This window comes from Thalia democratica, chromosome 6 (assembly GCF_965202585.1).
Source record: "Thalia democratica chromosome 6, ktThaDemo2.hap1.1, whole genome shotgun sequence".
NCBI classification, from domain to species: Eukaryota; Metazoa; Chordata; class Thaliacea; order Salpida; family Salpidae; genus Thalia; species Thalia democratica.
In genome coordinates this window covers 49,453,900-49,468,018 of record NC_139170.1, presented here as the reverse complement: position 1 = coordinate 49,468,018, position 14,119 = coordinate 49,453,900, and the positions used below count along the sequence as shown (strand labels likewise).

The 14,119-nt window shown below is 24.3% G+C and overlaps 1 protein-coding gene across 1 annotated transcript; it reads left to right on the top strand.

The window, feature by feature from the left end:
• The first annotated feature begins 762 nt into the window (after window positions 1–762).
• Window positions 763–10,583, top strand: LOC145838257 (uncharacterized). The gene is made up of 7 exons (XM_082945819.1): window positions 763–805; window positions 4,887–5,278; window positions 5,804–5,861; window positions 7,416–7,607; window positions 8,067–8,168; window positions 9,082–9,298; window positions 10,004–10,583. Exons 2-7 carry the CDS (start codon window positions 4,892–4,894, stop codon window positions 10,104–10,106), a joined length of 1,059 nt encoding a protein of 352 aa, XP_082801945.1. The 5' UTR covers window positions 763–805; window positions 4,887–4,891; the 3' UTR covers window positions 10,107–10,583.
• The last annotated feature ends 3,536 nt before the right edge of the window (window positions 10,584–14,119 follow it).

Here is a 14,119-nt window from a genome sequence, read left to right as displayed (position 1 = left end):
ACTTCACCTGAGCTTAAAAACGATTGAACTTTTGTTAATTGTAGCTAAGAGCTAAAAATGATTGTAAAACTCAAAATAAGCTTTGCGTTTAAAATAAATATAGTTTAAATATTAAACGCAATGACATTTTTTTATTATAATAGTTATTCTTACTGTTGTACTTGTGTCTTTTACTTTACTTTTTTATGATAAGCTTTATATTATAGAAAAATTTTTGATGGTAGTTCTTTTTAATCAAATAGCTGAGAATATTAGTTAGATAATACAGTTTGTAAGCTTAAATTTCAGCAAGTATTAAACTAATGTTAATGTTTTTTCGTATTTATAAAAAAAATTTGGAGGCTTTTAAACTATTGTTATTATTAGTTAAAATAAAAAAGTAACTGACTTTCATTCAGTTTCCTTTGTATACTTGCAAATGTAAATTTTGTATTAGGTTTTATAGTTTATTGATCGAAAAAAATAGCTTCAAAATATTTGGTCTTAAGACCTATTATACAAGTTTTAAACATTTAAAAACATATAGTGATATTACTTTATAATTTTTAAGTTTAATGTTTTTGTTGTTCACTATGAGCTTGTGTCACAGTTTTATTTACAAAAAAAATCAAATAGGACACAAAAGTGAAAGGGCTAATTGAATAAGCTTATTAAACGAAACTAAATTTTCTCAAAATAAATTACCTCTTTTGATTGGTGCTTATCCAAGCGTGTAAAGCTTCTTTATCGAGCATCACATTTCATTTTATGCTTTTGCCTTATCAGTGTGCGCAAGTGGAAAATTTCTTGGATATTCTGAAAGAAAGTTAGTTCTTTGATTTAGTTCATTTTGTAGTTTGATCTTTGTAATAAAATATCAAAACTCAATCTTATCATATTGTAATCTTATTCATGTGTGAAAAGCTTTCAAACAAAAAACATCATTGTTAAATTTTTAAGAAAGTTTTTCATTGATTTTATTTTCTTTTGTTCAATATAAACACTTGAGTATTATTTTACAAATTTTTCGATTAAGGAAATAATCTATTGTATTTTTTAAATTCATAAATATTTTATATGTTAATGTTTTGTTTTAAGTTAACTTAACTTTTTAAAGCATTTACTTACTTTGATAGTAAAATTACTTTGATATAGTGGCTATTAGTTTCAGTTAACAAATATCTTTTAATTTAAATGACTTAGTAAAATTTCAAGCATTTTTTTGTGAAACCATAGATTATAGTAAACCAAATAAAGGTAAACCAAATCTGGGTTACATTGTATTTAAGTGTTCATGATTGTTTACTTAATTTTTAATACATTTTACATAATGATTTAGATAATAAAATGTTAACTAAAAATTGATTTAGTATTTTTAATGATCTGAAAGTACTTGTGTTGGTTTCTTAAATTTATGGGGTCTAAAAATATAAAAAATAATTTAAGGATCAAGTATGATGTTATAACTTTTAAAGTAATTAGAATTAATGTGGTCGGAATCTAACAAGGTATATCTAAAATTAAATCGCTTTACAGAAAATAAAGTTTTATGAAGCTATTAATTAATTAAAATCAATTAAAAGAATTAATCAAAATTATGATTAAATCCTGTTTTTGTTTTTAATCAGCTTAATGTTAAACGATTATTAAATTTCATCTCATTGTTATATATCTTTTCAAGTTGTGTATTTTTGCTTGTTTTTTAAAAAACTGATTTTTAAGTTTAGAAGAAAAAGTTTAGATCTTATACAAATATGAAATTAATAAGATTTATAATAGCTTTCTAAAATTTATTAAAATGTAATGAGTTTTCTAATTTAACAAAAACAAATTTTTTTACATTGTAGTGATAAACTGAATTTTTAGTCAGTGACATGTAAAATTATTTAAGATAAATTTATATTTGAATTTAAACTTCTTCTAAACAAACAAACTTTTAAGTAACAAAGGATAATACACAGTCATCACCTATTGTTTAAGAGACACTGTAAATAAAAAGTGATAAAACTTTATTTGTTGTCACAACTTTCTCCAAACCACTAAATTCTCTCAGCATGCTGCTTCAGCATTCTGGTTTCGCTTCACTTGTCATTTAAAAGAAAAAAGAGAGCAGTTAAGACTTGTAGCTTGGAAATTTACTTAAATGTTTTTTTAAGTATGTATTGAGCAATGGTTGTTGTTTTAACCTTTATTATGTTTTGATTTTATAAGGGTTTGTATTTTTTACATGCTTTTTTTAAAATCTTAACTGTTGGTAAAAATGTAATTGTCATTTTTGTTTATCTAGGCAATAATGTTTGTTTTTGTAAGTTGTGTTTTAAAAATTCTTTTTTACTGTAATATTTAGAAAAAAAAAAAAAAATTTAGATATTAAATATGACTGAAAATAGTTAAGCATGAGAAAAGATAGAAATAGGGTTACTTTTAAAAAGTTTTAACCATAAGTGTTGCCTTTTAAGAAATAGCAGTTTAAAGACTATATATGTATATATATAAATAGAAGTAGCCATATTTATCACTAATAGCTTTTGAAATATGTTATTATTTTATTCCTGAATGTTTGAAAACAATTCAAACGATTAATTTTATTAACTGACGAACTTTTTTAATAATCTTTGAGTGAATTTTAAAATTTGGAAGCAATTAAAATGTTAATTTTTCATATACTAAAGTTTTCAATTTTGAGTATACTTTGAAAAATACACATATAATTTTTAAGGTTTTGTTTAAGGTTGTAAATAAATTAATTAGTTTGTGTTTATCGTTATAATCTCAACTTTTTGTTGATGCAGTATTGGTAGTTTATAAATTTTAACATATTAGAAGTTATTACGACCATTTAAGCTTAAAAAGTTCAGTTTACCAAATAGACTAATAAGCATTGAAAAAATTGTTGTTTTAATTTGTGCCCTATTAAGTTGTTTTTTATTGTGTCAGTTAAAATTTCATTTTTTATTATGTAGTGTGTTTCAATGTTACAAAAGTTTACTGTTTATACAACCAATAGTAGCATTTATATTTCTAAATATGATAGTTTTTTATTAACTGTAAAACTTAAAGTTAATACTTTTTTATTTTATATACTAGTTTATTTTAAAATTAAAACTTTTACAGTTGTATGACAGCATGTAAGTTTCTAAAACTGAGAAAATGATAAGCGATTCAGTTTTTTTTATTTAAAAAAAGTTAATTTTGTCAGAATTATATAGAAATTAAACTTAAAACAAATTTTGTAAAGTTAAGTAAAATTATAATAAAGTTGTATATAATAAATATTAGTATTTATCTTAATCTGGTTTCAATGTCTAGACTCTAATTGGATTTAATAAGAATAAGTTTAAATCAATTATCTTGTGCTAATTTACAATGTAATTGCTTATAACTAGCTTGTATTTTTAATAATATATAACTTAAAATAAAACCCATAAATAAAGTTAATACTACTAAAAGATATCAAAGTGTAGTATTTGGTTGTAGCTTTTTGTTTATAATTTTAAAGATTTAAATTGAGTGTAAATTTAACTTAAACATTTTTTTGTTTTTAAGCAACTTATGTACAGTTAATTAATTTAGTTATTTAATATAACTGATAAAAAGTTTAAGACTTCAAACTTTTTAAATATGTCAAACTTTAAACTTCATTAAAAATAATGTTGATAGCATTCTTGTGCAAATGACTAGGTGATTAATTTTTTTTTTGAATACTTTTTGTTTACATTTTCTATATGTATGTGAATTAAGATAACTGCTTTTATAGTAGTAGAAGCATTAAACTATTATTTACAAGTCTAAAAATAACAAAAAAAAAATAGTTCTAAATTTTTCTTGTTAAGTTAGTGGTGTAAGAAAAAATCAAACAATTGTTGGGTTTTACATAAGACTATTAGCATTGTGAAAGAAGCAGACATTTAAAAACAAGTTTTGATAGGCAACAAATGAAAATAAAAACTTTTGTGTTGTGTAATGAGATTTTTTGTTGTTAAATACACTGTTACACAATTTTCTAAAATCGTGTGAAATAGGGGCATTAATTTTTTTTGTACTACAACAGTTGAATGCTTTAAGGTTTCAGTTTATATTACTTGAAGCTTATAAGTTGTGAGCTTAAATTTTTCCAAGTTTATATCTGGAAAGTTAAAATAAATGTTTAAATTTTATATTTTCTGTTTAGAATAAAGAAACACTTATTTTGGATTTTCTTCTTTTTTCAAATACTGCAGTTTATGTTGTATATAAAACTAAATGATTCAAAAATACAATTAAAGTGTTTGGTACTCTAAAAAAAATACATGTAAGTTTAGTTTCAGTTACAAACTTAATACACTGTTTACAGAAAAACTTTAAATTTTATGCTACTGGAGTTAATTTATTTTTTTAGCTTTGTTGTATTGAATGCATTCAAGGTTTATATTATAACTTCATTTCTAGTTTTTGTGCTTCAACAAAATCTTTTAGTATTCACCGAAAGCTTGAAAAGAATTTATTAACTGGTAAGAAAAGTCGTAGAGTTAAATGTTATTCAATAACTTTTTAAGGTTTTTAAATAATTTTTTTTGAAATTGTAATTACTAAATTTGCTAAACATAGTGTGAAAATATTATTCGTACATGATTTTATGAATATGAAAGTTAATATAATTAAAAGTGGATTAAACACTTGCCAAAATGAATAAGTTAAAATAAGTAATTCTAATTTTGCATTTGAAATATTTTTTAAATTAAAGTTGTAATTACTTTGTATAAGAACAAACTTCATTTCTAACTCAAAAAAAAAATTATAGACTTTTAAGTTAAAATTAAAAATTAATTGTTTACTCATTAAAAAATAAAAACAAAAGCTTGATAATTTTTAGTTCTTATTTTTATTTTTTAAACAACATATATATATATACTTATTTATTTTTCCAGATAAAATGGAACCTTCAGCGCCCCCAATCCCTAACATCTACCCTGCCATTCCTCCTCATCCAACCCAGGAAAAATCCCCAGAAGCAATACCCCCGTACCAGGTCCCTCCTCACTCGGCTCCTCCGCACCTCGCATACCCTCCCCAGCAACAGTTTGCCTACCAACAAACTCCCCAACAGGGGTATTACCCAACCATGCAACCGCCTGTGCCAGCACCCCGCCAGAGCGTTGACATGGGTAACCCCCAGAGTTTTGGGAATCCCCAGCAAAACCCTCACCAGACCATCATTAAGACGGAGGTGAATTTGGGGCCAGAGATGATGCAAAATTTGCAGAATATGGGGATTTCCCAAAACCAAGCGTTGGAGAAGCCGCAGAGACCAGCACCTCCTGTTAGTTTGTTAAATCTATATATCTAAATTGTGTTGTTTTCATATACAGATTTTTTTTCTTCTTTTTTTATTTTATTTGATTGTTGTTTACTATCAAAATTGTATTTTACCTTTAACAAATGTTGTGATTAAATCCAATTTTTATCTAGAAAAAAAGAAGGGCTTCTATATATTTTTAATGTTTTGTTTCTACTTCTCATTGTATTTTGTAGTAAAACTCTAAGTATGTTTCGGTTTAGAGTAAGTTTCAGTTCAAATTTTTAACTTGCAAAAAAAAATCCATACTAAATTAAAGTAGTTTGCACTCATTGAATTCTTAAGAACAAGAAATTTATATAGTCCTTTACAAAAAAAAATTGTAAAAGCTTGAACTTCGTTTTAATGAAAAATAGCTTTGAAGTAAATAGAAAGGATACTGTTTTAATAAAGTTTCAATAAAAACAATTTTACAAGGTTCTTGCATTTATATATTGAACTAACTATATTTTCATTGTTTTTTGTTTATTATTATGTTTTGTATTTTAGATGAGACCAGAATTTAAGTGCCAATCATGGAAGTCTGGCCAGATTGAATACGGAATTTGTTAGTTTGTATTTTAAATCTTTAAAATTATATTTTCAATTTTTTTCATCTTCTATAACTAAATATGTGTTAAAAAGTGAAATAACAAAAAATAAAAATAATAAATTAAAATTAGTATCATAGTGCACTGTATATTTGCTTAAGGTTTTTTTGACTTCAACATTTTTATGTTTAGGTGTACCAACTAAGGTAATCATTAATAAAAAAATGTATAATGTTTTGCAAAATAAAAGTACATCATTTATTTTTTATTAATAAGTAGATATCATAAACACAAACTGTTTTAAATAATATATGTATTGTGAGTATTTTTTAGAAATTATAAAAAGCACAAGTATTTTGTGTTTTGATTGTGCAACCTTCTGGCATTTTGCCAACTCATTTTCTTTTGTATCTTCTGTCCTTTTATTTATATTTACCTGTAAAAGTTAAAGCTAAACTAATAACTTAGCAATATTTTTAACACTACTTTTTTAAACTTTGAATTTTGCTTTTATTAGCTTTGAATAAGTTAAATCGAAAATTTTGTTTATAAACGATTACTTGATTTAAACAGTTTTGAAGCTTTTACAATAAGTTTGTTTCTTTAAATTTGTACAAATAAACAACTAAAACCATATGTACAATTAATAAAAATTATAGAAAATGTTGGTAAGTATAATAAATAACATGCAGTTATTTTTTATCGTTTGAATAACTGTTAAATTGCTTTAAAAATAATTACTCCAAAACGAAGTCAAGCGTTAAATCTAATGTAGTCCAATTTTAAATGCCAATGCTAAAAATACTTTTCCATACGTAGTTAGAGATTAAAGATACAAATCCCTAGCTTTTTGTGCTCTAAATATGTAAAAGAGTAAAAATATTATTTAATCAACTTATAATTATATTATCTATGTTATTATAAAGATAAACTGTAAATAATTCTAATTAATCTCAATGTTTAAAAACATATACATTTATAAATAAGCAAAAAGTTAAGTTTGTTTTATTTTTTAAACTCAAAAATAACTAAAATATAACTCCAAGTGAAAAAGTAAAATCATTTGGAAGCTTATTAGCTGATTAAGTTGTAAAGATGTGTTTTAAAGTAATAATTATTATTTAAACTTTCAAAATTCATTTTTAATTTGGAGGCCATGACATTGAGTTTTTTATGACATTAATTGTGGTAAGGTTTAAATTTAGATGACTTTTATAATTTTTAAATCATTAATTTACTACTCATCATTAAAAAAAAAAGTGAACCATCACATCAAAAACTGCATTTACTCCTCAGTAATTTTTATTCCATTAGAATATTTTTTTGTTTTACTTGTTATAAGTGAATAAATTTTAAGTATAACTGAAATTTAATGAAATAAATTAAAAAAAATTCTTATTAGTTATGCACATATTTATGTAACACAATTAATTTCTATCGTTTGCTTTAACCTTTGTTTTATTTTAATTACTTTCTTTATGAGTTCTTTTACTTCATTCTTTGCAAATTTTATGATTTTTATATGATTACTAAAACATTTAAAATAATAAACATTAAATACTATCAAACAGCTTACACTTCAATGGCTTCGGAGTGTGGATCTTGGTTCAATTATTTTGTTGAAATATGTCACGGTGGTCAGCTCAAACTGTCCACTTATTGCAACGAGACCAAAAAGTTTAAGCTTGAGGAAACCTTGACGATCACCAAGGACTGGTACGTGTGCATTCAGAGGAAAAAATATGTCTGTCTCCAGCCAAAAGGTTATTTGTTTTAATTACTCTGAAGTTTTTTTAAACTCTATTGTACTGTGACATTCTGCTATTTTTTTTTTAAAGAGTTGTTTATGAGAACTGGAAAAAACAGTAGAAGAAAAGAAGCTTTCAAAAATGTTTACATAAAACTTAAACTCTTTAAAACGTCTTATAACATATTTGTAAGAATTTTTCAAACACGACTAACTTTTTGTAAAAATTTGCCACCAATTATTTATAGCTTTCAAAAAATAAGCTTTTAATGGACAGATATGTTAAATGTTTTATATTTCATAGAGTATTTTTTATACGATTTAAACAACTCTCTATTTATTTTCATTTGATATTTTACTTTTTTTAACAAGTATTTTCTTTATGTAAGTTAAGTTGTAAAAAATATTTGTGTGTAAGTTAAGAGGTTTAAATTATGCTTTCTATACTTTTTTGTAAACAATATTTATTTTTCAGGTAGTGAACACTTGCATGTATTGAAGCCAAGAAGTGAGGCCTCATGTGAGAAATGGTTGTATGCCCTGAGTGACTACGCTACTGCTGGACCTGTTATGAGCGGTTTGGTTTTTTACTGTTTTTATTACTTAACTATTACTTTTATTGATAACCAACAAATTTTCGATATTGTCTGAATATTTATTTTAAGTATTACATATTCAAAAACTTAAAGACTTAAAGACTTACAAAACCCTTTGCAATTGTGACAAATCTAATTCTAACTAGCCTTATCTATTTACTTTATGACGTCATTTGTCTTTGGACGCCATAAGTCTTTGGACAATAAGTGAACTTTCAATCGCTCAACACCTCTTTAGATTTCTTTATTTATGTAATTCTTCATAGCGAAGAGTACTGTCCTGACTAATAATACATATGTGTTTTAATAAAAGGATTAAAAAAGTTTTCAATCTTCACAATTACTAAAGTTTTTGTTGTGCATTCGGTAAGATAGAAAACATTAAAATGTTTTATTCGCTTTCAAAGTTATTCGGTGTCTGAATACTTAAAAGTATGTAGCTCGAAACCATGGTTTCCATCTTTTAAATATTTTACTCAAACCCTTTCTACTCAAATCAATGCAAAGTTATAGTTTATGTATAAAACACAAAGAGGATTTTCTGGTATAAATAGTTAAAAAAAACTAAACATATAAAAGTACTTAGCTGCTTTGTAACAGTGCAGTAAAAAAAATATTATTTTTTCATTAAGAAACTCAAACAAGTTGTGATAATTCAACATAAGTTTCTTCAAAGCATTCGGTACAATTAGTTTAAAAATAGTATTTAAGTTTTGAACTTTCTGTTACGTTTTTTTTAATATTCAAAAACATGCATAATTACTTCAAGTGCACATTGTTGGTGAAAAGTTTAATTAAACATGTAAAAAATTACGATCAGTTTTATAACTTCAATTTCAAGACGTTGAATAAGAGTAAAATGTGTAAATATTAACATAACTCAACTTTAACCAGGCTACTGCGACAAATTCAGGCATAGCAAGGGAAATTACCACAAATATTTCCTCCGCTTGAAAACAAATGGCTCATTAGACTGGTTCGATGACCATTTTGAAGCTGAATCAGCATCTTACAATTCAGTCGGTTGTATTCAAGTTAGGGGGACTACCTCAAAAATCGACTCCGATAATCTGCAAGTGGTAACAACCAGAGTTGCCAAGAGAGACTATAAGTTTGTGTTTAATTGTATTAACACATGTTAAGTTGTTTAACATTAACAGCCATCATTTGTATCTGTTAATTATTAGTTAAGCTAAAAGTTTTTAATCTACAGAAAAAAAATCAAAGCAAATTAAAACAATTTGATAAAATTCTTTACAAACTAGATTAAATTTCTAACTAGAAAGTTTTAAGATATCAGCTATAATTCCAGTTAAAAATCATAAAATCATCTTTCATAAAGATCATTATTTACTAAGTTTTAGTTGTTTTAAAAAAACGGTTTCGTGTTTTTACTTTATTTACTTTGGGAACATTTTTATTTAACTGTTTAAAAATATTTTGTTACTTAACCTCTATGAAAAAGATAACATATTAAGTATTTAAAAGCTGTGATCCAGTAAATATAGTACACAAGTAAAACTTTTAGATTAACACTTACTTACACAGTTTTGTTTTTTAAGTTAAAATATGTTACTTTCTTACTTTAAATTATGTATAAATCAAAACTATCATGCTTCTAAAAATATTGTAATTTGTAAACATGTAACTAAAGTTTGAAAAAGTAAAATTTTTAGTTGACAATTTGTTGCTTAATTACTAAAAAATGCTTCGTTCTAAAATGTTGCTTATGTTTATATACATACATATACATATATACATATTGCTTTCATGATTTAAAGTCACATTGCTTTGCGAAACATAAACATTTTTTCAGGTTCAAATTCAGAGACGCCTCCGAAGCTAATGCCTGGCTTCAAGCTTTCCAATTTTACTCTGATAAGAAACAGCTGAAGAACAGCAAGTTTAAGAACCGCTAAAGTTTTTAAAAATTTTTCGTCCAAGTAATAGCCAAAAAGACGGGAAACGTATTTAATTTCAGTTCTTTAACATTTCTTTAGTTTCACCTTATAGTTTATACTATTTCTATTTATAAGGTATTCTGAAACACAGGAAATTGATTTAAAGTTAAAACGCGTTTTATTACATAAAAACAAAGTTTTTTTATTTTATAAACTTATTTAAAAAGTTAAATATAGAAACTACCTGTTTATATTCAGTTCAAAATCTAATTTATAAAGTTAAATGTCTGTCTTATTTTTTATAACTTGCCGACCAAAGATTATGTAAAAACTTAAATTAGATATTTTTTATTTAAAAGTAAACAAGATTTTGCACGGTTGTTTTTGCAAATCATAAAACGTTCCTGAGCTAAGTATTAATACATGGTTTTATTTATGTTTCAAAAGTTCTTTCATATTATCTTTCCTATAATAAATCTTCCTAAGTTTTGTTTATTATTCTTGTGTATAACAAAAGTATTTTGTAAGTACAAAATTTTTGATAAAATAATATATATTTATAATAAAATATACAATTATTTTGATATGTTAACATACAGTTAAAAGTATTTGATAAAGAAATAAAAACTACATGTAAAAATTGAAACATAACTTTTTAATGAGATAAATTTTTATCTACAAATAGTAATTATATTTATTAACCTAAACTAGGTTATGAACAATCATTTTTAAATATCATAAATACATAAGTTAACTAATATTTTAAAACCGAATAAATTAATAGTTTCTCCCTAAAAGTATATGTTTTTTAACAAAACGATATTTTGTTGTGAACTTCACGCTTTAATAGCCATATATAGAATTTATTTTTTACTGTTTTGGTATGAAAACATTGTTAAACTATATTTAGCTATTAAACGTCAACAGGCTTAATTGTCCTAATATGAACTTGACATATATGTATTTAAAGTTACGATAGATGTTTATTTATTTTATTATTTTATCGAAAAAATCATAATATAAACTTTCGATGAAGTAATTAATAAACAGCTTATATTTAATAGTTTTAAAGAAATTTTCTTTTAGTTATATAAATAGTTCAGATGAATAGATTATCCAATCCATACTTTAAGATTTATGTTTATTTTTAAGTTAAATTAGGAAACTTTAGATAAGTAGGTTAGAGATCATCTAATAAGTAGACTTAAGCTAATAAAGAATAAGTTAAGTACTTCAAGTACTTATATCATACAAAAATAGACTAAACAAATAAACAACGTCATATAAAATCCAAACAAATTATTTATCATCATTTTACAAATTTGATTTTTAAGGATATAAACTTTAATGTCGCTTATTTTTTCTCCTTTAAAACTTTTATTGTTTTTAATGCTCTTCAGTTTTAATGTTCTTTAATAGGAAATCTATCTTTAAATAATAAAAAATTGAAACTTTTTATTTTATTACGTTTATTTTATTATTACTCTTTTGTTTGAGTTTACTTATTCCGGGTGTCAAGAGTTATTAAAAGCATCATGAAGTTTATATCTAGTTAAATATAAGTTAAGTTGATTTTGTAATAAAATCGAATGAGTTGTATATAATATGTAAGTAAGCAAAGAAGTAAAATAACTTCTAATATAACAAATTTAAAGTATTCATTATGGCTGTAAAAGTTTGATAGTGTAACTAATGTGCTTTTTTTTTTGTGTGTTTTTAATTTTTATACAAACTTCAACGTGTTTCTTACATCGTGTATACTAACATAAATGTCAGTATATGTGAATCAAAAGTAAATTGCTGATAGTTGCGAAACTAAAAGTAAATGTTTATATTGATACAAAAATAGCAAAAACTTTTGTAACAAAAACTATATTTTCAATGTTGAAAGGTAGTATTTTTTTTATAGTTACCTTTACAATGACCAATAATTTTTACGTACATTTATTTAAAAATTGTCAAAGTAAATCTGGGATAGACAGCCTTTTAAATCACGGACCACTCTATAGAAAAATAACTTTTTTGTTGTTTTGAAATGATAGAAGTAAGTATAATTCAAAAAGATTGTTTTAAACTAAAAACTTGACAAAATACGCAATAAAAGAGCATAGGTAAAGAGTAATCATTTAATTAAGAACCTAACTGTAAGTTTTTATTACAAGACCTATAACTTTTATAGTTTTATAAAAGTATGTTTTTATCTAAAAATTACCTCGCAGGGCTGCATTTGGCCCACGGACTGTAGTTTGCCGGCCCCTAAGTAAAATCAACATTTAACCTTAATGAAAATCTACTTTTTTTCGTTGTGCATGAAAGGTTTGAAACAAGGTTTATAAAAACTTTTATAAATTTTTATCCCTTAACTCTGAACACTATATACTTACAATCAGGTGTACTGTTGTTAATAAAACTAAAATATCATTTAAATCTTTAGTTAAATATAAATTGTAACTCAATCATGCCTTTTACGCATGGTTATTTTAAATATTCAAACACTCATTTTAAAGATAGTTGATTTATTTAACTTGACCAGGTCTCATTTTTATTTGAATTTTTACAAATAAGTTACAATTAAGAAGAGGGCATTACGTGAGCTGACAATCGATTCCCGTGCTAAGATATTGCTATCATGTTAGTTTCTTTATAGTTTTTCGCACTCGTTTTTAACGCTCGTCAACTAGTGAGGTTTATCATTTGAAAAATTGTTTTAATTTTTTTAATAATCTTCAAAATGTACACATTAATCTATATCCCGTAGATATTTTATAAGGTATGAATTTAGGCACTCTTAACTTATTGGTACTACTCAACATAATCAGTTCTAATTCAAAAGCTTTTTATTCTATGAAGAGATGCTATAGTTGCCATAATTAAACGTTTTTTTTTTTGCTTATGTAAGTTGCATGGTAATTCACAAAATTTAATCTATAGCAACTATATTAGGTACCAAGCCAATCATTGAAACAATTACAATGAAAAAGTTTTGAAGAACCTAACTTACTAAATATTTTAACTTAACTCTAATTGTCTAGCGCTAATAATATTGTGAAGAAACTACGATTAAGTCAGTATTCGTTGTCTTAGTTCAAAGAAGAATAAAAAATATTCTTTCTTTAATTAATTTTAAGTATATTAGTATGTGCGGAACAAGACGTAAAGGTATCCAAGTGTTGTACGACTCGATAACCGAAAGGTTTTTTGTAAACCAGGTTCTAGGACCAATTATTTTGAGCTCTTTTTTGTCGTTCAATAAAGAACAGTATAACTTTATAAAAAAAAGCTAAATTCAAATACTTCATTCTCAAAAACTTAAATAAAAACTTTTAGTCTATAAATAACACATCAAGTAGGTATAAGATGCTTTATATAAAAACAAAACCGAATTATTTATATTTAATTAGTAATTTAAGTATTTTATCACACAAACCATAAAAAATTCTAGTTAGTTGAATGAAGTGAAAAGATTTTCTATAAGAAGTGAATTCATATCGTCTTGTCGACATATAAAAAAGCTCCTCCTAAAATACAATACATTTTAAAGTATTTTATATTCATTTAACTGTAGTTTTTGTGAATTTTAGTTGTTTGTTTAGTTAGATGGAAGATCAATTTTTGCACCGAATATTTTAATTGTACAATATTCAATTCTTTCGTCATATTTTTTTTTGTATAACTTTTGCATCTTTGTTTCTAAATGCTTTTTAATTTTAAATTGAACCAGCTGAAGTTAAAGACAATCTTTTTTTTTGTCTTTGTGAAACATATGTTCAGGAATTTTTCAAGTCGCATTTTCCTAATAAATTATATTTATTACAATATATATATATATATTAATAGATCATTTAGGAGTTTTTATTTTAACATTATAAGTTTCAAAACAAACTAGATTCATTCAGCTCATTTTAATTGCAGTTTGTTCTTGAACGTTTATAATTTTATATATTTTAAACTTTTAAAATTTAATCTAAGTTTATGTATCGCCTAAAAAATTATAAAACAATTAGCACAAGCATAGTTGCACCAAACTAATC

Bases quoted from the DNA above. Each gene is read 5' to 3' on its own strand.
- LOC145838257 (XM_082945819.1), top strand. From the start codon at position 4,892: ATGGAACCTTCAGCGCCCCCAATCCCTAACATCTACCCTGCCATTCCT. The intron at 5,862-7,415 runs GTTAGTTTGTAT...ACTATCAAACAG, and splicing joins CCAGATTGAATACGGAATTT to CTTACACTTCAATGGCTTCG. The intron at 9,299-10,003 runs GTTTGTGTTTAA...ACATTTTTTCAG, and splicing joins GTTGCCAAGAGAGACTATAA to GTTCAAATTCAGAGACGCCT.